The sequence below is a fragment of the Hypomesus nipponensis genome, chromosome 7 (genome assembly GCF_054491055.1).
Source record: "Hypomesus nipponensis isolate SF chromosome 7, ASM5449105v1, whole genome shotgun sequence".
In the NCBI taxonomy this organism is placed as follows: Eukaryota; Metazoa; Chordata; class Actinopteri; order Osmeriformes; family Osmeridae; genus Hypomesus; species Hypomesus nipponensis.
The window spans coordinates 342,501-369,284 of NC_140367.1; the positions used below are offsets into that span (position 1 = coordinate 342,501).

Genomic DNA, 26,784 nt, shown 5'->3' on the forward strand with positions numbered 1-26,784 from the left:
AACCTTTTCTCAGATTCTCAGATACCAATTGAAAAACTGCTTTTTATTTTACATAAATCTCCAAAAACTATTTTGCGCTCAAAAAATTGCCTAACTTTTTGTGTGTAAATCCCTATCTGCATCTCATCAAACCCATATGTCCTAGGTTTGGGTTAGAATATTTACAACGTCTGGCTCCGTGTTTGATTAACACTCGGATCAATAAGCAGTCTCAAATCTTGTATTTTTTTCTTAGCGGAAATTATAATTAGCGGAACAGCCTTCATTATCCGTTAGAAAATCATGTGCCGTTAACAATTGTATGGCGACAGGTCTGGAGACCTGTTGTTCCGGGGATATAGCCTACTATTTAGTTAGATGGTCCGCAAGTTTTTATTTATTGGCCAAGTAGTCCTTGGTCTGAAAAGGTTTGAAAAACACTGATCTAATGGTACTTCCTTTCAGTATCAGGTAAGATTTAATCAAATTAGGTTGTTTAGAAATAATACTTCAGACCCCCAGCTCCCTTATATTGTTTATACTGTTAATTTTGTATATTGTTTCTGTTTATATGTCATTTATCATTTATATTTTGTCATTTATATTATTTGAATTATTTTGTCCTTTGGATCTTATTAAATTATTATTGGTTTCTGAAATGGTTCCGCCCGTCTCTCTGCTGCTGAAACACACATCTCCCCCAAGAGGATCAATAGTCTTGTCTCTGGGTTGGGAGTCTCTCCCTCCCTCCCTCTCCGATGATGTCTTCAGAGCTGGGCTCAAACCCTCTGAAGGCAGCAGGGATTGAGGCCGGAGCGTTCGCCGACTTGAAGAAAGTCTCGTACATCCGCATCGCTGACACCGGCCTCACAGACATCCCCAAAGGTACTTCCCTCTCCCCCCCTCTGTCTCTCTCTCTCTCTTTGTCTTTCTACTTTCATCTCTCTCTCTTGCTGTCTCTCTCATGTCTCTCTCCCTCTCATCTCTGTCTTGCTGTTTCTCTCATCTTTCTCTCTTTCTCTCTGTCATGAGTCAGAAGAGTATTGATCAGAAGCTTCATCCAAAAAGTGCTCAGGAAAAAATTCTGGAATTTGCACTCTGCTACCAAGAAGTAAATCAGCAGGCAGGCAGACAAGCAGGCAGACAGGCACCCGGTTCAGGCAGACTGACAGGATGATCAAATAACCTTGTTTGTGACGGTTTAGTTCTGCTCCCAGGAAACACAAAGCCTCTTTTCTCACAGTGACGTTTAAAACAGAGTTGCTCATCTGAACAAGTCACCTGACACCTGACTTCAGGCCCCAGCCCCAGCCCTCTGCCCAGCCCCAGCCCTCTGCCCAGCCCCAGCCCTCTGCCCAGCCCTTTGCCCTCTGCCCAGCCCCTGCCCTCTGCCCAGCCCTTTGCCCTCTGCCCAGCCCTTTGCCCTCTGCCCAGCCCTTTGCCCTCTGCCCAGCCCCTGCCCTCTGCCCAGCCCCTGCCCTCTGCCCAGCCCTTTGCCCTCTGCCCAGCCCCAGCCCTCTGCCCTCTCCCCAGCCCCAGCCCTGGCCACAGTCCTCACAGACACACGATGCTTTCACATGTGATGTAGGACTGACAAAGTGGATCCACTTAATGTAAGACACTCCAAGTTGGATTATCACCCATATATACACACACGTCAATACACACAAATACTCATGCACACACGCATGCACACACACACGCATGCACACACACACGTGGTGGGAACTGGGAGTGTGTTTCAGGTGATCTTCCTGCAGCGTGAAACACAGAGAGAGAGAGAGAGAGAAAGAGAGAGAGAGAACCCTAACCCTCAGAATGGGGTGAGGTGTGTGTGAGGGGGGTCACATTCAGATGCACACCCATACGCACAGACTCCAAAATACGCAGACAGGCAGGCACTGACAGACCAAAAAAAGAGAGACAGATGGACAGGCAGAACTACTGAACACACTCACAGAAACATACACACTCTCAGAAACACACACATTGTGCCTGGCGCGGAGCTTAAGTATTCAGGGACGGGAACCTCCTCCGAGGCTCAGGTTTCTGTTTATGGAGCGGGCTGTGTGTGTCTGTTAGTGTGTGTTTGTGTGGATTAATGTGCTTGCATGTGTGTGCATGCTGGTCTGTTTGTATATGCACATGTGTGTGTGTATGTGTGTGTGTGCGCCTGTATATTTGTGCCTGAGCATGTGTGTGTGTGTGTGTGAGAGAGAAAGAGGGAGAAGAAGAGAGGATAGGAAGAGGAGCACAACCATCACCCACCACCAGGGGGTGAAAGAGAGGCAGAGAGAGGCAGAGAGAGGCAGAGAGAGGCAGAGAGAGGCAGAGAGAGGCAGAGAGAGGCAGAGAGAGGCAGACAGAGGCAGACAGAGGCAGAGAGAGACAGACTGAGGCAGACTGAGGTAGACAGAGGCAGAGAGGTGCGAGGAAGCACGCAGCTGGGGCTGCTATTAATAAATATGTATATTAAATATTTACAGGTATATATCTGTATAGATCTGTATATATCTGTACATATCTTTATATATGTCTATTTGCCTGCTTTGTGGGTGTGTCTACGCTGAGCAAAAATCTCTCATAACCAGAACCAGGGATGTGCACAGGAATTTTGAAGTGCAGTTGCTCTGGCCTGAAAAAAGGGCACCCCCCCCCCCCCCCCAAAAAAAGAAATAAATAGTCTGCCTACTAATGATAATAATTCATGTCATGCATTACTTCCATCATTTATTCTTCTTGTTAAAACAAAATGTTACAAACTGACCATCAGCAGACATGTAGCTTAGTTTTCTTACCAAAAAATTAGCATGTGATAATGGGCTGGTTGTCTGGTAGGCAAGCTAGCCATCTGATTATTTAGGCTAAACGTGGTAAACTGAGCCTGGATTTATGAAGATTTTAATTGTTTTCATAAAACTGATTGTTCGTTTGTTATACATTTCTACAACTTAAAACTCACCTTTTCTGACAACGTCAAAGAAGTTTTTATTGACACAGAATAAAACAACCGTGACCGTCTCTTAAGTGCAAGAAAATGCAGGCTCAGGTGGTGGTCGCGTGCAGTACCGCAGAGTAAACAGAGTAGGGGGCATACCCCCCTCCCCCTTGTGGCTTCCACTCTCGTTGCCCAAAGGCTTATCGATTGGAAGTGAATAAGGCTACTTTAGGAAATGTTTCGGGTGGCGATTTAAAAAATCTAGGTCTACATGTAATTCTGCAGCTGTTTAAATTTACTACTATTTATTTATTTTCCTTGAAAGGGCACTTTGACTTGAGGAGGGCAAACGGGCAGTTGCCCGGGCAACCCTTGCCTGTGCACGTCCCTGACCATAACTGTCTGTGCTGCCCGCTGCAGGATTCTCACCAACCCTAACCCTAACCCACTGTCCTGTATCACTAACCCTAACCCTAGCCCACTGTCCTGTATCAGTAACCCTAACCTTAGCCCACTGTCCTGTATCACTAACCCTAGCCTTAGCCCATTGTCCTGTATCACTAACCCTAGCCTTAGCCCATTGTCCTGTATCACTAACCCTAGCCTTAGCCCACTGTCCTGTATTACGAACCCTAGCCCACTGTCCTGTATCACTAACCCTAACCCTAGCCCATTGTCCTGTATCACTAACCCTAACCCTAGCCCACTGTCCTGTATCACTAACCCTAACCCTAGCCCACTGTCCTGTATCACTAACCCTAACCCTAGCCCACTGTCCTGTATCACTAACCCTAACCCTAGCCCATTGTCCTGTATCACTAACCCTAACCCTAGCCCACTGTCCTGTATCACTAACCCTAACCCTAGCCCACTGTCCTGTATCACTAACCCTAACCCTAGCCCATTGTCCTGTATCACTAACCCTAACCCTAGCCCACTGTCCTGTATCACTAACCCTAACCCTAGCCCACTGTCCTGTATCACTAACCCTAACCCTAGCCCACTGTCCTGTATCACTAACCCTAGCCTTAGCCCATTGTCCTGTATCACTAACCCTAACCCTAGCCCATTGTCCTGTATCACTAACCCTAGCCTTAGCCCATTGTCCTGTATCACTAACCCTAACCCTAGCCCACTGTCCTGTATCACTAACCCTAGCCCACTGTCCTGTATCACTAACCCTAACCCTAGCCCACTGTCCTGTATCACTAACCCTAGCCTTAGCCCACTGTCCTGTATCACTAACCCTAACCCTAGCCCACTGTCCTGTATCACTAACCCTAGCCTTAGCCCATTGTCCTGTATCACTAACCCTAACCCTAGCCCACTGTCCTGTATCACTAACCCTAACCCTAGCCCACTGTCCTGTATCACTAACCCTAACCCTAGCCCACTGTCCTGTATCACGAACCCTAGCCTTAGCCCATTGTCCTGTATCACTAACCCTAGCCTTAGCCCACAGTCCTGTATCACTAACCCTAGCCTTAGCCCACTGTCCTGTATCACTAACCCTAACCCTAGCCCATTGTCCTGTATCACTAACCCTAACCCTAGCCCACTGTCCTGTATCATGCCATCCTTAATGTGGAAAACATGGGAAGATGGCTGAAATATGGTTTTGAGGACACCACACTCATCGTGTTTTTAAAAACCTCAGTGTTGTGTCCTGATCCCTGTTAGCTGAACTTATTGTGTCTGTTAAAGCAGCCTTCATTACCGCTCTGTTTAAAGACTTTGTCGTTCCCTAGGAATGGTACACCACAACCACAGACAACAGGGACTTTAGCTGGTTCCAGATATACAGACAACAGGGACTTTAGCTGGTTCCAGATATACAGACAACAGGGACTTAGCTGGTTCCAGATATACAGACAACAGGGACTTTAGCTGGTTCCAGATATACAGACAACAGGGATTTTAGCTGGTTCCAGATATACAGACAACAGGGATTTTAGCTGGTTCCAGATATCTTTCATTTTGAAGCACCCACAGAAACCCTGGTCATGACTCCTCATTACAGAACATCCTTCTTCTGTTATGACGAAACTGTGTGAATGTGTGGGTGTTTGTGTGTGTAAACACCCTTTCTCCTACTCTGCGGAAATGTTCTGGTCTCTCTGACGTCGCTGGAAAATGTGTCTGGATCCTGGCAGGACTGGAGACACTGTTGTTCTGCGAACGCCCCATGACCCCGTGACCCTATAACCCCATGACCCCAGAGGTGGTCTTCCTTTACCAGTGAGGTCAGCTGGGCGGCGAGGGGGGCGGGGGTCGGGGGGGGGGAAATACTTTCGGGGGGGGAAGTCGAACCTGTGACCTCCTGAGGGAAATGCTCTACCACTGAGCTATACACACCCCTGGGAATGTACCCCAACACACTGATAGACCAAACATAACACACACAACACAACACCAACACACACAATCAGGTTCCAAACCCACTCCGGTGACAGACACACTGCTGGTCAGTTTGCATATTTATTTGGTTTAGCACGTCTCGCACGAGGAGAAGAGCAACACCTTTAGTCTGAACTACAGGAAGTGCTTTTAAGCAGTGAGAGATTTGTTTTATACAGCTTTTATGTACAGCGTCTTTACGAACAACGTTTACACGACACGGTGCCCATTCCTCCTGCTCTGCCCGCTCTCCTCAGACAAGAACACAAAAAAGGAGGAGATAAGAGCAATGTGTACAAAGGACGTTTCGGAAACCACAACCTGCTGGAAGTCAAGAGGGCAGTGAAATCACAACCTGCTGGAAGTCAACAGGGCAGTGAAGCATGCATATACGTAAATCAGACGTCTGTTTTTTTTTTGGACAAGTAAAATGTTTATTCTATATCTTTAGGGAACGTTTTCACTTTAGCTTTAATCTAGTATTGTGTAACCAAGAAGTGCTGGGGGGGTCTACAAATAAATGTAAACTGCCGTCATATTTTTGAGAAAGAAAAACAGAAAGAAAAAAGCGAAAACAAAAGTAACTGAAGCAAGCCGTAGACATCGCACTGTGAAAGAATAAAAATGTGTTTTTTTCCCAATCTACTTCAGTTGACTACAATATGAAAAGAAAATCAGACTTCTTTCAGAGTACAACATTATTGTAACAGCACACTTTCAACACTAATACTACTATACATGTCATACGATCTAGAACATTCTAGTATAGCAGTTGTTAGCGGTGTTTACGACAAGTCAACCCTCGCTGCCTGCTCCACAGGTCAGCTCATCTCGGTTAAACAGGATGGCTTCTGCTACACTCAGTACACTGCTCACTACAGTGACCTTGTTTCCCACCAGGTGCCACAACAGACGGTTAACGGGTTGACTGTGGACATCTTCCGTCTTTCCTACTTGTTTATTAAACAACAATCCAGGAACGTTGAAGGTACAGACTGACAGGTACCACACTGACGAGTTAAGTATTAAGATGATTTAGTCATTAACAGCATTTTGTCAATTTGGTGACTTTGTGGTTGAATGTTCAGGGAGGCGGCGTGTTGGAGTGGTGCTGATGCATGGAGCACGCCCAGGCAGCACCCTGAGCTCTCTCTTCATTGGAAAAAAATGATTATTAGAGTTAAAACTGTATTCAAAGGTAAATATTTAGTTGTGGTGTGAGTCACTGTTCAGATGGGGAGTGAACCTGGATGATGGTGGAGGCTGGCAGGGCTGGACAATGCTGCTGTTGGTTGTGGATCGAACACATTCGCACACACGCACACACACACACTCGCACCCACACACTCTGGTACACCCTACATCTACTTCTTCCTGTAGTTGCCCAGCTGGATGGCGGAGCGGTCGAACACGCAGCGGAAGGTGATGGGCTGGATCTCCCAGTAGGACACAGGGTTGCTGAACAGACTGATACCGGAGTACATGGCCTTCTTTGTGTTGTAGCCGGGGGGGCAGAAATCTTCTGTTCCCACCTGAGAAATCTTGTTGCTATGCAGATAGATCACCTGGTGAAAACAGGAGAGTGACGAGGGGAGAGGAGGAGGGGCCAGGAGGAGGGGCCAGTAGGGGGAGTAGTGGTTGGGGAGGGTTACTAAGACCTGGTGTGTGTGTGTGTGGTGTGTCTGTATGTGTGTATTGTGTGTGGAATGTGGTGTGTGGAGGCTGTGTGGTGTGTTGTGTGTGGTGTGTGTGTGAAGGCTGTGGAGACCCACCTGGATGTACTTGTGGTCGGGCAGGCCAGAGGGGACGGAGGAGAGGGCGTTGTTGTCCAGGTGCAGCTCCCTCAGGTGAGGCATCATGGCCAGGGAGCCATTCTCCACCACGCTGATCTGGTTGTAGCTCAGACCCAGCCTGGAGGGAACAACAGCCAATAGGCACAACCAGGGGAGGTGTGAGAACCAATGGGATTAAGAGGTGTAATGTGTGAGAGCCAATAGGAGCAGGGCCTGGACAAGAAGGGGAGGGGTGTGGGCTAAAAGAGTTTGGGCTGGGGAATGAGGAAACAGTGGAAGGAGAAAGAAGTGCCAAAATGCTACAGAAATATGACTTTACACATGTTTCTGAATATATGTAAATCTGACGCACACATGCAACAATCTACTGACAGGATCCTTAAGTGATTGTTTGAGCCAGAGAAAGGACAGTCCTAGCGGGGCAGTTTGTTCTCCAACATAAACTGTTAGCATTTCAGAAAAGTATTTTAGTTCCTGTTTAGTCTTCATGCCTAGTCTTGCCTTCCAAATCCTGATCCTCATAATCACACTGGTGTCTTGTATTGTAAAGAATTATAGTCATTTGGGATTTCATATAAATACTGCTTTTATATATCTCATATCTCAGTGAGTGGTGTGTATAGATTCCAGTGTATCGATGCAATGAAGAGAAGAGGAAAGGCTACTGTAAAATGTTTCTGTGAGGTTTCTCATAAAATAGAAAAGTCATTACTTTGCCAGGTTCTTCAGACCCTTCAGGTTGTCAGCCTGAACTTTGGTGATCTTGTTGCCATCCAAGTGCAACTCAGAGAGGGAGCTTGGCAAACCTGGCAACCCACAAAAAACAGTGATGAGGATCCAGATCAAGCTGCAGTTACACATGTAACAGCTAACATCTGCCCCTGCAGCCACACCTGCAGCTGCAGAGACCAACACCTACAGAAGGTTACAGGAAGTGTCCCACGTCCACACCTGCAGCTGCAGAGACCAACACCTACAGAAGGTTACAGGAAGTGTCCCACGTCCACACCTGCAGCTGCAGAGACCAACACCTACAGAAGGTTACAGGAAGTGTCCCACGTCCACACTCCTGGGTTTAAATACTCTGTGTGGGAATGTCCTGTATTTTTATTTACAAAAACATTTGGACAATTTAATATACAGCTTCCTGACGTTGTCATACTCATAATTCTAGTCAGAATATGAGTCTGAAAACTCTCCGTTGGGCTGTGACTACGGGGCGTGTTTCAACCGAACTCATAAAACAAATGCCTCTTCGCTCAATTGGATAGACCTACAACCAATCAGAGCAACGTAATATGTTGTTTGTTGAAAACAAAACCCAAGCGCTCTTTGGTGACGTGGTTGATTACGTTACTGTTGATCATCTGTCCATCATCGTATAAAGCCTACCCTGACAATTTCATTGGTCCGGACAGCTCCCGACCATAAACAATTGTGGGCGGGGCTAAGTTGGGCTGGCAGCGAGGCTACAGTTTGTGGGCGGGGCTAAGTTGGGCTGGCAGCCAGGCTACAGTTTGTGGGCGGGGCTAAGTGGGGCTGGCAGCCAGGCTACAGTTAGTGGGCGGGGCTAAGTTGGGCTGGCAGCCAGGCTACAGTTTGTTGGCGGGACTAAGTTGGGCTGGCAGCCAGGCTACAGTTTGTGGGCGGGGCTAAGTTGGGCTGGCAGCCAGGCTACAGTTTTCCCTCATTTCCAGAAAAAGGCAACGTGTTCCCAGGCTGTAAAGAGACAGTTTTGAGTTACTAATATCCTTTTGTTTCACAATGGCTCCATTGTTCTGCTGGAGTCTGGCACTCCTGGCTGCTGTTTGGATGAGACTCTGCTGGGGGAAATCCCCTAACTCTTATACACTTTGTCATCCTGATCTTATTAGGCTGGAATGAAAACACCTGAAACTAAAATGGGAGAGTAGGAGGGAGAGGGAGAGGGGGAGGGGGAGGGGGGGAGGGGGAGGGGGGGGAGGGGGAGAGGGAAGTACCTTTGGGGATGTCTGTGAGGCCGGTGTCAGCGATGCGGATGTACGAGACTTTCTTCAAGTCGGCGAACGCTCCGGCCTCAATCCCTGCTGCCTTCAGAGGGTTTGAGCCCAGCTCTGAAGACATCATCGGAGAGGGAGAGGGAGGGAGAGTGAGTGAGTGAAAGACTCCCAACCCAACTATAACCCCTACCCTACTCCAGCAACAACCCTACCCCAACCATAACCCTAACCTAACCCAACTTTACCCCCAAACCCTACCCCTAAACCCAACCTCAACCTTCATGGATTGATCCTAGCTGCGAACCAGGAAGTGCTTATCCCGTACCCATGACGATGATCTGGGTCATGCCCTGCAGGGAGGCCTTCTTGATTTTGCTGATGCTGTTCTCATGGATCCGCAGCTCCTGCAGGCTCCTGGGCATGTTGGCCGGCAGCTCCTTCAGCTGGTTCTTGGACAGGTAGAGGCGCTGCAGCTTGCCCAGTGGGGCCAGGGCCTTGGCGTGGATGCTGCTGATCTGGTTGTTCACCAGAATCAGAGCCTGGAGGAGAGATGGACTTGTGTCTGATGACGATAATGATAATCTGGTTGTTCACCAGGAAGTCTGACTCAGCTTCACCAGAGAATTGACTCTGACTCAGCTTCACCAGAGAATTGACTCTGACTCAGCTTCACCAGACATACGACTCTCAGGCCCAGCCTCAGTTCCTCCCTCTCATCTGCAGACGTGAGTAGCAGCAAGATAGACACACACATACACCTTTACCACACCCTCACCACACACACACACCTTAAACACACCCTCACCACACACACACACACACACACACACACACCTTTACCACACCCTCACCACACACACACACACACACCTTTACCACAACCTCACCACACACACACACACCTTTACCACACCCTCACCACACACACACACACACACACACACCTTTACCACACCCTCACCACACACATACACCTTTACCACACCCTCACCACACACATACACCTTTACCACACCCTCACCACACACACACACCCTCACCACACACACATGCACATACTCTCACCACATACACCACAAACACTCAATGATCGGCCTGTTGAGGTATTTAACAGAAGGCAGATGGCTGACTGAGGCCAGAGCCTGGAGGAACATAGTTTCCATGCACCTGGGATCTAGAGAGCTTCTCCCCTCTCTCTCTCTCTCTCTCTCTCTCTCCCACCCCCTCCCTCCCTCCCTTTCTCCCTCCCTCTCCCTCCCTCCCTCCCTCTCTCTCTCTCTCTCTCTCTCTCTCTCTCTCTCTCTTTCTCTCTCTCCCCCTCTCACCCACACACAAGGTTCTTTCACAGCAAATTTTAACCAAAATGCTTTTCAGTTTTTCTGAAGTGTTTTTTTAAACAAACCCCTTGGTTAAAACATGTATGGTGAAGATAACCCTGGACTGATCAATCTCAGTTCATGAGGAGACGGTCTTACATGCAGCTCTCTCAGGTTCTTGAAGTCGTTCTCCTTGATCTCGGTGATCTTGTTGTTCTGCAGATCCAGCAGAGACGTGTCTGCAGGGAGGTCGTCTGGGATACCAGTCAGCCCTGAAGAGGAAGAAGAGAGAGGAGGTCAGGACTGGAGAGGAAGAGGAGAGAGGAGGTCAGGACTGGAGAGGAAGAGGAGAGAGGAGGTCAGGACTGGAGAGGAAGAGGAGAGAGGAGGTCAGCCCTGGAGAGGAAGAGGAGAGAGGAGGTCAAGACTGGAGAGGAAGAGGAGAGAGGAGGTCAGGACTGGAGAGGAAGAGGAGAGAGGAGGTCAGGACTGGAGAGGAAGAGGAGAGAGGAGGTCAGGACTGGAGAGGAAGAGGAGAGAGGAGGTCAGGACTGGAGAGGAAGAGGAGGTCAGCCCTGGAGAGGAAGAGGAGAGAGGAGGTCAGGACTGGAGAGGAAGAGGAGAGAGGAGGTCAGGACTGGAGAGGAAGAGGAGAGAGCAGGTCAGGACTGACATCTTTTAATATTCCTGTGGTTCTTTTACAATGTATCGGCATGCCTGGAGTGTTTTAGTAGATTCGATTTATGAAGGAATCTAGATATTTCAAGCCAAATCCAGTTTTCTCAGGAACGACACCAGTTCAAACTCCACTCTGTGTCACTTCTGCAGGCGTGTGTGTGGCCGTGTGAGAAAGAAACAGTGTGTTTTCATATAACAGTGAGGCATGTTTTTTTAGGAGACGGGAGACTTGCTGTTGTTACGTTTCGGCTGTGCCTGTTGGCTGGTGGGAAATTTAGTTTTTTTTGTGGTGTGTGACTCTTACCACCGAAACACTGTTAGAACTATGCATCGCTGATCCTTGCTCTTTTGCTGTACTTTATTTATGCACTATTTGTATGCCACTTTGTTCAATGGATAAAAGGCTGAATGTAAATACACCTTACTGTGTCTCTGCTGGGGTGATTAGCCCTGACCACCTATGGGAGGACAGGCCTCACCCCTCCTCAATCCACGAGACTGATCCTCACCCCTCCTCAACCCACGAGACTGATCCTCGCCCCTCCTCAACCCACGAGACTGATCCTAGCCCCTCCTCAACCCACTAGACTGATCCTCACCCATCCTCAATCCACAAGACTGATCCTCGCCCCTCCTCAACCCACGAGACTGATCCTCGCCCCTCCTCAACCCACGAGACTGATCCTCGCCCCTCCTCAACCCATGAGACTGATCCTCGCCCATCCTCAATCCACGAGACTGATCCTCGCCCATCCTCAACCCACAAGACTGATCCTCGCCCCTCCTCAACCCACGAGACTGATCCTCGCCCATCCTCAACCCACGAGACTGATCCTCGCCCATCCTCAACCCACGAGACTGATCCTCGCCCCTCCTCAACCCACGAGACTGATCCTCGCCCATCCTCAACCCACGAGACTGATCCTCGCCCCTCCTCAACCCACCAGACTGAGGAGGAATGTCCTCCCAGCGCTCCCTCTTTGAGGGGGACCTCTCCCCTGACCCCTCTGATGAACGACCTGACTCTACCTCAGACCACAGGAAATTAGTTGCAGCACCCTGACCTTTGACCTCCAGAGAAGAAGGGAGGGATTGTTTGATGTCTGGGAGGTTTATAATGTACTTGCTGTGACATATATTATTGTTGCTTGGTTTTTCCACAGGTACTCTTTTGAGGTTCTTGCTGTTTAATTGTAACTTGTCTAACTACATGCTCTTATTGTTCTCCCCTGTGGGACTTATTTGGTTTCACAATGTATGCTTCGTGTTTGGCTACCCGCATCTCGTTGTTATGATAAGTGACCTATGCATTTTTATAAAACTCTCTTGGAAATCGCTTTGGATAAAGCGTCTGCTAAATGCTTCACAGTGTTTCTTCTCTTGGCTGAAGCAGGAACAGCGTGGAAACAGGCCTTCAAATTAATTTCCAGATTTTCTTGGAGCATCAGAGACTGCATGCTTTGGCCCTGAGATCATCGCAGCCACACTGCTCCAGGCTCTCCAACACGCTGTGTACCAGAAACTAAAAACTACGTTTCATGTGGTGAGTTTTTTAAAACTCTGTGTTTTGTTTTTTTTAAGCCTCAAAAGAAAGGAGATTCAAATGACCTCCACAATCTTAACTGTACCAATGCACAAACAAGGTGATTAGTGATGTATGATGTATTATAACAGACCAACACTCAAATACACACCTCATAACTCACCACCATCATTATATTTATTTTTTGGTTTTAATATAACGCTATGCATTACATTCCTGTTGTTGCAATATAAAGCCAGACAGTCCGATATTTGTTTGACTCTCTGAACCCAAGCACATGTTCACGATAACCCTAACCCTCTCCACCACATCGTTTCTCTGACTCAAGTCTAGCATAATACTCGTAGCGCTGTTACTATTATGCTAATGTTACTTGTTAGCCTCCTCATCAGTACATTTTGAAGCCATAATATAGCGTTTGTCATTTATTCACCCTACTTGCTTCAGGGAGAATGTCCCTATACTTACTGTAAGTCGCTCTGGATAAGAGCGTCTGCTAAATGACTAAATGTAAATGTAATAAGAGGATGTTTAATAAGAGGATGTTTGATTAGAGGATGTTTGGACTGAGCTGTTGAGGCACAGGCTTACTGTAACTTTCCTGTCATGAGAGAGTGTTTGTGTGAGGGTGTGTGTGAGCTTGTGTGTGTGAGAGTGTGTGTTTGTGTGTATAAGCATACACACTGTGGCTTAAAAGCTTTTGTGTTCTTGCTCACACAGGCTCTTAGGCTCTGGCCCTTCACAGCTGTGGGAGGTGGAGACACACGGTGGGTCTTTCTCTTTCCTTTCTCTTTCTCTCCTTTTCACTCTTTCTCTCTATTTTTCCGTCTCTCCCTGTCCGCTCTTCATTACCCATCTCCTACCCTCTCCTCTCTCAATCTGTATGTGTGAGTGTGTGTATTGGACAAACAGCCTGTGGCTCAGGTTGTGTGTGTGTCTGAGGTTAGTGTGTTTCAGCTGTTTAGTCTGCGGGCTTCTTCCTTAAACAGTCAGACCGGCGCAAGATGGTTGCATACTGCTTAACCCTTGTGTTCTCTTCGGGTCATTCTGACCCATCAGTCATTGTGACCCACCGTCGTATTGCGACAACTTTACTGCATACAAAAACAAAGTGAAGCATTTTCTTTTAACCGTTGGGCTGTCTCAGACCCCCTGCATTGCGAAAGAAAATACTTTTTTTGTTGTTTTTGTATTGGGTAAAATTGGGTAAACACAACAATGGTTTGTTATGAACCTTTGGGTCATGTGACCCGAAGGCCGCACAAGGATTAAACCTTTCAGAAGGCCCTCTCCCCCTTCCCTCCCCTTCTCCCCCCTCCCCTCTCTTCCCTGGTGTGAGTGTGTATGTGGCAGTGTGTCTGTCTGTCTGTCTGTCCATCTCTGTCTGTAGTTCTACTAACCCTTTCTCTGACTGTTGGTGACCAAGATCACCCTCACATGACTGGCAGAATGACACCAAACTACCTTGATGACAGTTTATACCACTCAACAGTTAACATAAAAATGTAAAATAAACGATTATTTCCAGACTAATTAAAAGGTTCAAGTAAATCTTTTGAATCACTTGTAAACCTTGAGAGCAGCTAAATGTATTCCAGAGCACATGGTCCCCAGCAGAGGAAGAGACGAGCCCAGAGGAACTTGTTAAAACAGGAAGAGCTCTGAACCTCCCTGTCTCCAGCCCTGCAGACAGTTAGGCTCTGGTGAGCACAACTCCATGTTGTGGTGCACAATGTCATCGAGACGGAAGTGAATTAAGTTCACGCCATCTGCAAGTGTTTAAAGTGGCGTGTCCGGGGCGGTGTGTGTGTGTGTTCTGAGGCTGTGTGTGTGTCTGGGGCAATGTTCTGTTTGGAGTTAACAAGCTGGTGATGTGTAGATCAAACACCAGATAGTCTCTGAACATTCCTGTTGTTCATGCCTGCTATACGCAGACCTTACCCTAACCCTGATGGAAGGATGAGAGGAGAAGGGATGAAGGATGAGGGGTGGAGGGATACGGCATGAGCAGTGGAGGGATATGGCAGTGCGTGGTGCGTCTCACCCAGGTCGGAGCATTGGACCACACGTCGGCTGCACTGGCATCTGAAGGGGCACTGGGGGCCTTCAGGCAGGCCTTGGCGGGGGCCTCCAGCGGGACCCTCAGGGGCATCGGGGTCCCCAGAGCCCGCCTCGTCCTCCATCATGAAGTCCATGAAGCCGGACTGGCGGAAAGGCAGAGCCCAGCACACCGTCACCAGGAGCAGGGAGACACACAGCGACCGCATGGCACCTCTGTCAGAGAGTCTGGAGGGCAGAGGACACAGGTGAGGGCTGGGTCTATGTGTGTCTGAGAGTAAAACACCAAGAGATTGCACCTCCACCTCTTCTCTTTCACCAAAATGGTCAAAGGTGAACGAGTACTGACCAGCAGACACGTTTACAGCAGGGTCAGAGGTCAACACCTGTCTGACAGCCAGTACTAACCCTAACCCTAACCCACAAGGCATCTCCAACACTGTATCATCCCCTTCCTCCCTCCCCCCTCCCCCCTCCCCCCTCCCCCCTCCTCCCTCCTCCCTCCTCCCTCCTCCCTCCCCTAGACTGCTGCACCACAAACAGCCTTCACTCCTGTTGAACTGTGACCCAACCACACACACATACACACACAGTTTCACTATCATGGGAGAAGAATCCTTCACTCAAGTAGAAGTACAGATACTTGAAAAAAAGATACTTGTTTAAAAAGAGTGGTAAAAGTTGAAGTACTGACATTACTCAAGATAAAGTAAAGAAGTATGGGCTCTGACATATAGTGACAAGTGGCCACTACTAGTCACTGCTTTAGTATCACGCTGGTAACTGGACCTCACATCATATTAATACATTAATACAAGAAGACACTAAAGACACGCAGCACATTCACCAGGAATCCTTTATGACACTGACATTTCTCATCAACATCCCCCTTATATGTGGCCTCATATATCAGGTCTCTATTCTCTAAGTCTCTATTCTCAGCAATGTCGACATTGCTAATTCCCTCTGTTACATCCATAAGGTACCTTTTTTTCTAACCTTTTCTTCAAACACACAGTTAAAGGAGAGGAGGACAGAAAAGCCTAAAATTGAGTTGAGTAAAGCAGAGCAGAGTACAATAGAGCACAGCACAGTACAGAGTAGAGTCCTCATCAAGTACTAGTATTTGTACTTTGAATCTCTGTTTGTGACTGAGTGTGCGTGTGTTTGTCACTGTGTGTATGTGTGTGTGTGTGTGTGTATGTGTGTGTTGACTGTCTCAGTCTGTCTTTCTGTTTTTCTGCCTTACTTGTCTGACTGTGTGCCTGCCAGCCTGTCTCCCTGTCTACCTTCTTGTGTTTCCATGCCTACCATCCTACTTGTCATTATGCATGCCTCAGTCTCCAGGCAAGCAGCCCCTAGTAGGAGCAGTCAGTCTGGGTGTCACCTTCTAGCACCTTTAGCACCTTCCAGAATCTTCTAGCACCATCCAGCACTTTTTAGAACCTTTCGGAACCTTCCAGCACCTTTCAGACAAGCTAGACTGGTTCTGCCTCAACTACATTATATCACCTGCCTGGCTGAATGACCACAGCCCTGACCTGTCTGTGTCGGTCTGTGCTCTGTCAGTAAAGTCAGGACAGACATCTTTGTTTCCATACACTGAGCAGATTCACTAAGCACAATGACTTCACCACGATCACTTCCCCTTTGTTTGCCGGTAAGAGAGATTTAGGCAATGTTTATTTAGGTGAGGTCAGAGGTCACGGTTAGCGTGAGTGCGAGGTGATTGTGAACCTATGGACCCCTTTACGGAAAAACCAGCAGCATGGAAAGTTGTTTAAGCTCTGGCCAGCATCCGTCTGCGCAGCCGAGCCAAACACATGTGCCTGATCTCCCAGAAGAGCTGACTCACGTTCCTGGCTTCAGAGATGGTGACATTAGATCTTTCTCATGGTCCTCCAGTTGGTTGAAGTCATGGAGATGACAACCCTGACTCCCTTCTCACTGATCTTCACCTCCTCCATCTTACTCCAACACACACACACACAAACGCACACAAACACACAAGCAAAGCCAATTGACAGATTTTAAGAAATTCTTATTAAAAGGCTCAGATTTAACCTGCTATTAAACAGGAACCGTGAACATTCCTGAGTTTTTATTACAGAACTGGAGGACGTCCCCAGTCTATATCAGTTCTGATCTCTGCCAAGAGAGAGGAGGACGAGAGAGGAGGACGTCCCCAGTCTATATCAGTCCTGATCTCTGCCACAGCCCAGATAGTTGCAAAAGAAGAGGAAGAAGAGAGAGGAGGAGAATGAGGAAGAGGAAGAGGTCTGGAAACACAACCAAACAGCTGGTGGTGGATTTGCTCGGACAGAGGGGTGAGCAGTATGGAACATGGACTGACAGGTTCCAGACTGATACCCATGCAGTCTGGTGCTGCCAGGGTGCTGCCAACGAGGACTGGAACATGGACTGGTCTGAGAGCAGCAGAGAAACTGGTTTGAACCAGCTGCTTCATGAGAAGCCATGAGAACATGGACTGGTCTGAGATCAGCTCTGAACCAGCCTTTAAAAAAAGGCTGGTTAAAGAGACAGCAGAGCCTGTAGTTCTGTTACAGGATGTGATGTGTGAGTGTGTGTGTGTGTGTGTGTTAGAGAGTGAGAGAACACATTCATGAGCATCTTTCAAATGGCTCATTTGCTTTTTCTTTTTCCCCTCCCCTCACTCCCTCCCCTCACCCCCCCCCCTCACCCCCTCCCCTCTCTTGCTCTGTGTCTGAGGCCTGAGGCCTGTGATGTGTCAGTGCAGGTCTGGCCTCTCTCTTCAAGCGGAGGGGTGGAGTTTTACACTTTCCTTCCTGGCAGTGGCCACGTTCTCCCCACTCCCTCACCTACTCCCCTACTCCCTCCTTCCTCTGTCCCCTCTCCTCCCTCTCTCCTCACACTCCTCCTTCCTCTGTCCCCTCTCCTCCCTCTCTCCTCACACTCCTCCCTCTTCCCTCTCCTCCCTCTCGTTTTCAATGACCTGGCTCCACTACTAACAGATACCAGACAGGAAACAGATTACAGAAAAGACATGCAGCAACTCTGATTCACTGTTGCTCTTCGTCTCATCCCTCCCTTTCTCTCGTCTTTCCTACCCTGTCATCCCTCCCTCCTACACCTTATGTCAGTCAGCAGACACAGGGAGACAATGCAGACAGTTATCTCTCAGGTCTCCTGTTGTCATCTGACGCTCTCCATTCTTCCCTGATGTCCTACCTGTTCCCCTTTACCCCAACTACACCCTACTACCCAAACTACCCCCAATTACCCATCTAACCCCTTTAACCCCCAGATACCCCCTACTACCATCAACTACCCCAAACAAAACCCTTCTCCCCAGCTTTCATTCCACATTCCCTCTCTCTCCGAATGGTGCGGAAATTCCCTCTTCCCCCACACTCCCTGCCTCCCCCTCCTTCCCTATCTCTTCCCCACCTCCCTGCCTCCCCCTCTCTCCCCATCTCTCCCCCCACACTCCCTGCCTCCCCCTCTCTCCCCATCTCCCCCCACACTCCCTGCCTCCCCCTCTCTCCCCCCACACTCCCTGCCTCCCCCTCTCTCCCCCCACACTCCCTGCCTCCCCCTCTCTCCCCATCTCCCCCCACCTCCCTGCCTCCCCGTCTCTCCCTCCACACTCCCTGCCTCCCCCTCTCTCCCCCCACACTCCCTGCCTCCCCCTCTCTCCCCATCTCCCCCCACCTCCCTGCCTCCCCCTCTCTCCCTCCACACTCCCTGCCTTCCCCTCTCTCCCCATCTCCCCCCACCTCCCTGCCTCCCCCTCTCTCCCCATCTCCCCCCACCTCCCTGCCTCCCCCTCTCTCCCCCCACACTCCCTGCCTTCCCCTCTCTCCCCAAGTGATTCATGCTTCGGTACGTTTACACACATTTCCCCTTAGACCTTATAAACAACTCCACATATTATACACACACACACACTGCACACACACACACACACACACACACACACACACACACACATGAAACCCAGACCCACACCAAACCCAGACAATCTTGAAGACTTTTTAAGTGTTCCCAGTCTCAGAGGGTTAACTCCTCTTAAGTGTGTGTGACAGCTTGTTTGGAGATTGGAAACATTTGGGGAGAAAGTGAGCAGCTGAAAGGTTCACAGCAGCAACAACAACTAACCCAACTAACCCAACTAACCCAACTAACCCAACAGAGTTCAAAACTTTTGGAGTTAGTCCATTTTATTAAATTCTGGGAACGCATTATAACTATGTCCAACAATCTGTCTACATATGTCAGATAATGGGAACTCTGTTGACAGGAAATAAACAACTTAAGAGGTCAACAGGTCTCAGTAGTGAGGTTAAGGTTAGTAGGATTAGGGTTAAACAGGCTGTTTGTGTGGTGCTGCTAGGAGCTAGCTGGCTTTGCGGTGATGCTAGGAGCTTGCTAGCTGTGTGGTGATGCCAGGAGCTAGCTGGCTGTGCTGTTTGCTGGTAGCTAGGAGCTAGCTGGCTGTGCTGTTTGCTGGTAGCTAGGAGCTAGTTGCTGTGCTGTTAGCTGGTAGCTAGGAGCTAGTTGCTGTGCTGTTAGCTGGTAGCTAGGAGCTAGCCGGGGGCTAGTGGGATGCCATCCACGCAGCAGCCTCTGTGATCATCGAGGAAGCTCTGCCATTAGAGGATTAATAGTGCTCTTGGTTGCCAGGTTGATGTTTTTCCAATCTCCCCCCCATCTTCTCCTCTCCACTTCAAAGCTTCACAAACCTTTCCTTTCAGTTGCCTCAGGCCACCTGGGGCCAGTCCAGCATCTACAGGAAGGCAGGAAGGCAGCTCAGACTAACCGCACATCTGGAGATAACAGAGCTCAGGGGTCAGACTAGGTGTGTTTTTACCAGGAACTCTTTTCACTCTGGCTGGTAGTTCACATGTGGTCACTGTGCCTGGTAAACACAGAACGTTCCTTGTATATCAAGATGTGATGTGTGTGTTACCTACTGCAAGTCGCTCTGGATCTGCTAAATGACTAAATGTAAATGTAAATGTGGGGGAACTCATTGTTTAACCTGGGCTCAGTTCTGGAGTCACACAGCCAGGAGGACACTGAGAACATCTTGACCTGAACCGTAAATGGTGGAGTCAGCACAGAGACATCTTTGTTGTTTTTCTTTGTCTGCATTTTCCTTCAGGACGCCTGAGAGCCAACCAGAGTACAAAGAAGAGGAAAGCAATGAAGAAAAGCACAACAAAGAGAAGAGAGAAGCGCTCGTAAACTTGACAGCTTTTCCAGTGAGGCCAGTAACCGAGGAGCAGGAACAACCCTCCACCATCTCCCCTCCAACACAAACACTCTCCTCCTCTCCTCCTCCCGCTCTCTCCTTTTTCTCCTTCTCCTCTTCATCCCTTCCTCTCCTCCTCCCTGGCTCTTCTCTCCCTCTCTCCTTTCTCTCCTTTTCCTCTTCCGTCTCTCTCTGGTTTTGCTCACATGGAGACACCATGTCATGGGCACTCAGGATGTCCTGTATGTCAAACTTTTCCCAACACACTTGGCCATAGTTGAAAGCAGATGTGAAGCATCCCGACAGCTCAGCAGCTGTCCCAGATGATCCAAGTCTTCTGGGTGAAACTGTTCTCCAAACCCCAAGGTTTTAGCACTTTAAAGCTAAAGTTGAAAAAAGATAACTGCAGTTGTCCTGAGCAGAGTGGAATATTTGAGTGTTTGTCAGAGGAATGAGGGTTCAGCATCTCCTAGCTGGATGGTTCGGATTCCCTAGCCCTAACATCACTAACCTTAACCGGATGCAAGGCTTATGCATGCACAAAGGAACACACAAAGGCACTAACAAACACACATGGGAGCACATTCACAGACAGACACGGACATACAGAACTGTATCTTCTTCAGTTAACAAACAGAAAATCACTTTCATGAAAATAGAGCTATGTTGGTTGAGTGTAATTCTGCCTTTCTGATCAGTCATAGCAGAAACTGAACCAAAGTCAATTCAAACACAACTTTCCAGTAAGTCAGACACAATAGATGTACATTCATAACCCTACCCATATTTCTCCCAACATATGACCGATGCTAAAATGTACCATTCAAACCCAACAAGCACTAACCGACCAACAACACCCCACCTTCCACCTTCTATCTCATTTCTCAAAAAGAGATCACCAGTCTCTCTTCAGCCCCCCAACACCCAAACACACCTCCACCCAACACACCTGCACCCAAGACAACTGTCCTCACAGCCTCCTGCCCCCCTTTCACATAGACCTGCCCCTCCACACACACACACACACACTCAGTCAGAGAGATACATCCTACCTGTTCTTTCAGCAGTGCGAGAGAGCTGAAATGGTCCACTAAAATCCAACGGCAGGATGTAAGACAGAGTGTTTGTGGGCTGGGGGATAGCTCTCCAAGACCAACCAAGCAGGTGTGCTCTCTCACAACCAGGGGAGGAGAGAGGGAGGGAGGGAGGAGGGGGAGAAGAGGGAGGGAGGAGGGGGAAAGGGGAGGGAGAAAAAGAAGGAGAAAGGAACAGAGGGAGGGAGGGAGGGAGGGAGGGAGGGAGGGAGGGAGGGAGGGAGGGAGGGAGGGAGGGAGGGAGGGAGGGAGGGAGGGAGGGAGGGAGGGAGGGAGGGAGGGAGGGAGGGAGGGAGGGAGGGAGGGAGGGGCTGAATGTTGATCTCTTCTTGACAATTGGTGGAGAACTTCCCCAGCTCAACCAGATAGCAACAGAACGCAGAGAGCGGCCTCAGAAGAAAAAACTGCCCCAGAAGAAAGAAGGTAGAGGGGTGGAAAGAGAGGGAAAGAAAGAGGGAGAGACAGGGGAGAGAGACAGGGGAGAGAGAGGAGGGAGGGATAGAGAGAGTTAAGGAAATAAGCAATGACTACTGCTTGCAGGCTTTCATACTGTGTCATCTGGTAATGATAGGTCGTCTGGAGCTACGCACACACACACACACACACACACACACATACTGTCCTTCTCTTTCTCACACACACACCGGGTTCCTTTTTTCTTTTCTGTTACACACACACACACACTCATTTCTCTCGAGTACACCCCCCCAACACACACACGCACACCACAGTCCCTGAGCCTGCCCTACCCTAACATCGGACTGGTTTGGTTTATTTTCCCCTCATTTGCCAAGGGACCGTTGGAATGAGGGAGGGGGGGTGACCCTGGTTCCTTCCATCCTCCTAATGTCCACCCCTCCACTCCACAGTTGGACTCGACCATGTGCTGCTTTCGTCTCTCTGGACTGCTGCTTGTCCAAGCTGTTACCAACAATGGGGGATTAAAACTGGTCAGGCTTCCATCCTGTAGTCTTAGTGATCTGAACACGGGTCCAGGCAAACAAGTTATTCAGCACTTTACACAAAGGTTACATTTACTAGCATGTAGCTACACAGCAACACTTTACATGAAGGTTACCATGTAAAAACACATCTATTCCTATAGTAATTGGTAGTTAATATAATGTGAAGTGTTGCCCAGTCTTTTGTACAGTCTAATGCTTTCTGCTACAAGCCCCAACATGTCCAGTCTAAAAAGCAGCATTGAAGCTGGATCAGCAATATCATGCTAGTATACTATGCAGCTCAATGGTTAGAGCATTTTACTAATAATCAAAAGGTTGCAGGTTCAAGTGCTTTGGATCCAAATGAAGACTTTGACCTTCTGTCTCTTGCACTCGCATTCCCATTCTCTCCCTCTTCCTCTCCCTCTTCCTCTCCCTCTCTTTTTCACACAAAACTTGGATCAAAAGCAATGAGAGGAAGTTCCTGAAAATAGCTTTTTTGTTGCAAAGCCACATAATTAAGGTTACATTTGCCAACATGGGATGTTTCCAAGGTGCGAAACCACTTCAAAGATGACTGGTACAGAAAGGAGATCATTCTCCAACATCTTTAATAATAAGTATCATGTTTTCATTAAAGAAAACATCTTTATCCAAAGGGGGGGGGGGGGTTAGAGAAACAGGTATTACGGCCCTTTGGAGGTGTGTGTGTGAGGGAGGTGTGTGTGTGTGTGTGTTAGAATGTGTGTGGGTGTGAGGGGGAGGTGATGGCATTATGTGGACTTCCAGGGTAAGTCTTTCTTCAGGGGCTTCTGGGCCACGAATACACTGAGCTCATACCTGGCAGTCCTGTGGAGGAGGGAGGGGGAGGGGGAAGAAGGGGGGAGGAGATAGGAGGGGGGAAAGGCAGTGGGGTAAAAGAAAAAGAGAGGGAGGGGTAGGGAGAGAACAGGGAGGAGAGAGGTGGATGGTGCAGGGGGGAGGGCAGACAGACAGGAGGGGCTGGGGTCAGAGTCTTTAACCTTCAGTTCATCTGGACTCCAGACTAGAGAGAAAGAGAGAGAGAGACAGAGCGAGAGAGAGAGAGAGAGAGAGACAGAGAGAGACAGAGAGAGACAGAGAGAGAGAAGGAGAAAGCCTTGGAGTTCATGAATGGAGCCCTGGAGCCCTCACCTGCATGTTGGAGCCTGATGAGGGTCAGGAGGTGACGGAGCACACACACCCTCCCCACCCCACACACCCTCCCCACCCACACACCCTAACCCCCACACACCCTCCCCCCACACACCCTCCCCACCCACACACCCACCCCACACACCCTCCCCCCACACACCTTCCCCCCACACACCCTCCCCACCCACACACCCTCCCCCCACACACCCTCCCCCCACACACACACCCTTCCCCCGCACACCCTCCCCCCACACACCCACCCCACACACCCTCCCCCCACACACCTTCCCCCCACACACCCTCCCCACCCACACACCCACCCCACACACCCTCCCCCCACACACCCTCCCCACCCACACACCCTCCCCCCACACACCCACCCCACCCCACACACCCTCCCCCCACACACCCTCCCCACCCACACACCCACCCCACACACCCTCCCCCCACACACCTTCCCCCCACACACCCTCCCCACCCACACACCCTCCCCACACACCCTCCCCACCCACACACCCTCCCCACCCACACACCCTCCCCACACACCCTCCCCACCCACACACCCTCCCCACCCACACACCCTCCCCACACACCCTCCCCCCACACACCCTCCCCACCCACACACCCTCCCCCCACACCCCTTCTCACACACACACCCTCCCCCCACACACACACCCTCCCCACACACCCTCCCCACACACCCTCCCCACCCACACACCCTCCCCACCCACACACCCTCCCCACACACCCTCCCCCCACACACCCTCCCCCCACACACCCTCCCCCCACACCCCTTCTCACACACACACCCTCCCCACCCCCCACCCTGGGTGCTGAAGTTCTGCTGCTGCTTGTCATGACTGGTACTGATGGCGATCACTTTCAAAGCTCCTCAATTTTATTTTGTATTTCCTCCGAGGACCACAGTGCACGGAGACAGTTTGTCTCCTCCACGGACGTTGTTTAGGTCTCACGTCCATGCTGTTGTTGAAGCCAAACTAGGAACACAATCAAGGTTTCAAGTTCTTGGTTGAATCTCTTTATTGAGTATTTTTTTGTTGTAGTTTTTTTTGGAATGAAGGGTACATTGGGATAAGTGATTTTTTTGTTGCCAATCACACATTCAGTTGTTCTATTCTAGGTCGGTCAGGACCGTTCACCCCGAGAGAGAGTGGAAGCGTCCTGGACCAGCTGAGTGGAGGAGCTGAGCTGGAACACGTCTCCTGGCAGGGACCGGCTCAGAGGCACCCGTCAGACCGCCCTGGTGGAGGAGAGGTGGGAGGATGCATGTTGGAGCCTGGTGGGACTGAAGACATCCACGATTAGGGCTGGGCGATATCTCCAATATTAGCGATAATATCGCAATAATTTTGACGACAATATAACATTTGAAAATATTTTGAATATCAAATATTAAAAATAAAACAGGAGCCAGCCATGCTCCGCCCCCCGGGCCCTTTCGGTCTAGTACGGAACCTAGAACACAGAGGGGATAACTGTCTTGGTCTAGTACAGAACCTAGAACACAGAGGGGATAACTGTCTTGGTCTAGTACGAAACCTAGAACACGGACACAGCTTGGTGGTTAGAGTTCAAGAGGTTGCACGTTCAAATCACCCCTGTACTGTACGGTGCTGTGGAAGGAGTCAGCTAAATGAAAACATTATTTTTAACTCACGCAGGCAGATTCCTGTGCTGATCTGTTTGTTAGTGTGTGTGTGTGTGTGTGTGCAAATGTGTGTGTGTGCAGATGTGTGTGTGTGCAGATGTGTGTGTGTGTGTGCAGATGTATGTGTGTGTGTGTGTGTGTGTGTGTGCGCAGATGTCTCCTTTGTGTCAGCAGCCACAGAGATCCTGACGCAGGCTCAACATGTCTGTCATCTGCCTGCTGCACCACCCCTCGTGTCATCTGCCTGCTGCACCACCCCTCGTGTCATCTGCCTGCTGCACCACCCCTCGTGTCATCTGCCTGCTGCACCACCCCTCGTGTCATCTGCCTGCTGCACCACCCCTCGTGTCATCTGCCTGCTGCACCACCCCTCGTGTCATCTGCCTGCTGCACCACCCCTCGTGTCATCTGCCTGCTGCACCACCCCTCGTGTCATCTGCCTGCTGCACCACCCCTCGTGTCATCTGCCTGCTGCACCACCCCTCGTGTCATCTGCCTGCTGCACCACCCCTCGTGTCATCTGCCTGCTGCACCACCCCTCGTGTCATCTGCCTGCTGCACCACCCCTCGTGTCATCTGCCTGCTGCACCACCCCTCGTGTCATCTGCCTGCTGCACCACCCCTCGTGTCATCTGCCTGCTGCACCACCCCTCGTGTCATCTGCCTGCTGCACCACCCCTCGTGTCATCTGCCTGCTGCACCACCCCTCGTGTCATCTGCCTGCTGCACCACCCCTCGTGTCATCTGCCTGCTGCACCACCCCTCGTGTCATCTGCCTGCTGCACCACCCCTCGTGTCATCTGCCTGCTGCACCACCCCTCGTGTCATCTGCCTGCTGCACCACCCCTCGTGTCATCTGCCTGCTGCACCACCCCTCGTGTCATCTGCCTGCTGCACCACCCCTCGTGTCATCTGCCTGCTGCACCACCCCTCGTGTCATCTGCCTGCTGCACCACCCCTCGTGTCATCTGCCTGCTGCACCACCCCTCGTGTCATCTGCCTGCTGCACCACCCCTCGTGTCATCTGCCTGCTGCACCACCCCTCGTGTCATCTGCCTGCTGCACCACCCCTCGTGTCATCTGCCTGCTGCACCACCCCTCGTGTCATCTGCCTGCTGCACCACCCCTCGTGTCATCTGCCTGCTGCACCACCCCTCGTGTCATCTGCCTGCTGCACCACCCCTCGTGTCATCTGCCTGCTGCACCACCCCTCGTGTCATCTGCCTGCTGCACCACCCCTCGTGTCATCTGCCTGCTGCACCACCCCTCGTGTCATCTGCCTGCTGCACCACCCCTCGTGTCATCTGCCTGCTGCACCACCCCTCGTGTCATCTGCCTGCTGCACCACCCCTCGTGTCATCTGCCTGCTGCACCACCCCTCGTGTCATCTGCCTGCTGCACCACCCCTCGTGTCATCTGCCTGCTGCACCACCCCTCGTGTCATCTGCCTGCTGCACCACCCCTCGTGTCATCTGCCTGCTGCACCACCCCTCGTGTCATCTGCCTGCTGCACCACCCCCGTGTCAGAGTGTGTCGGAGTCTGTGTGTGTGTCTCTCCGTATATGTGTGTTGTGAAAGTGTGTGTGTATGAAATTCAATCAAATCATATTTTATTTGGACAGCCTTGCATGTTCTATTTGTAAACCTATTTATGCTTTGAAGTGCTCTGTGTGTGTCTCTGTGTGTGTGTCATCTGTGTGTGTGTGTGTGTGTGTGTGTCGTCTGTGTGTGTGTGTGTGTGTGTGTGTGTGTGTGTGTGTGAGAGATGTTATCCTGTAGTCAGCAGGTCTTCAGGGTGTGGAATCCACCTGGCTGATCAAGACCAGGCTTGAGCTGCTCTCTGAAAGCCTGTCAAACTGATCATGAAGCGCTGGGCTGAATACACACACACACACACAGACACACACAGACACCTAACACACACACACACTCCTGTTCAGCTTGATCACATCCAGACTGATAGCTCAGCTTCTCATCCATCAGATCC

The 26,784-nt window shown here is 50.0% G+C and overlaps 1 protein-coding gene across 1 annotated transcript; it reads right to left on the bottom strand.

The window, feature by feature from the left end:
- Positions 1–5,382: 5,382 nt before the first annotated feature.
- dcn (decorin) lies at positions 5,383–21,098 on the bottom strand. The gene is made up of 8 exons (XM_084701527.1): positions 20,970–21,098; positions 14,668–14,909; positions 10,562–10,674; positions 9,412–9,625; positions 9,087–9,200; positions 7,820–7,913; positions 7,087–7,225; positions 5,383–6,879 (listed from the first exon to the last, which is right to left on the bottom strand). Exons 2-8 carry the CDS (start codon positions 14,888–14,890, stop codon positions 6,679–6,681), a joined length of 1,098 nt encoding a protein of 365 aa, XP_084557653.1. The 5' UTR covers positions 14,891–14,909; positions 20,970–21,098; the 3' UTR covers positions 5,383–6,678.
- Between the last annotated feature and the right edge of the window lie 5,686 nt (positions 21,099–26,784).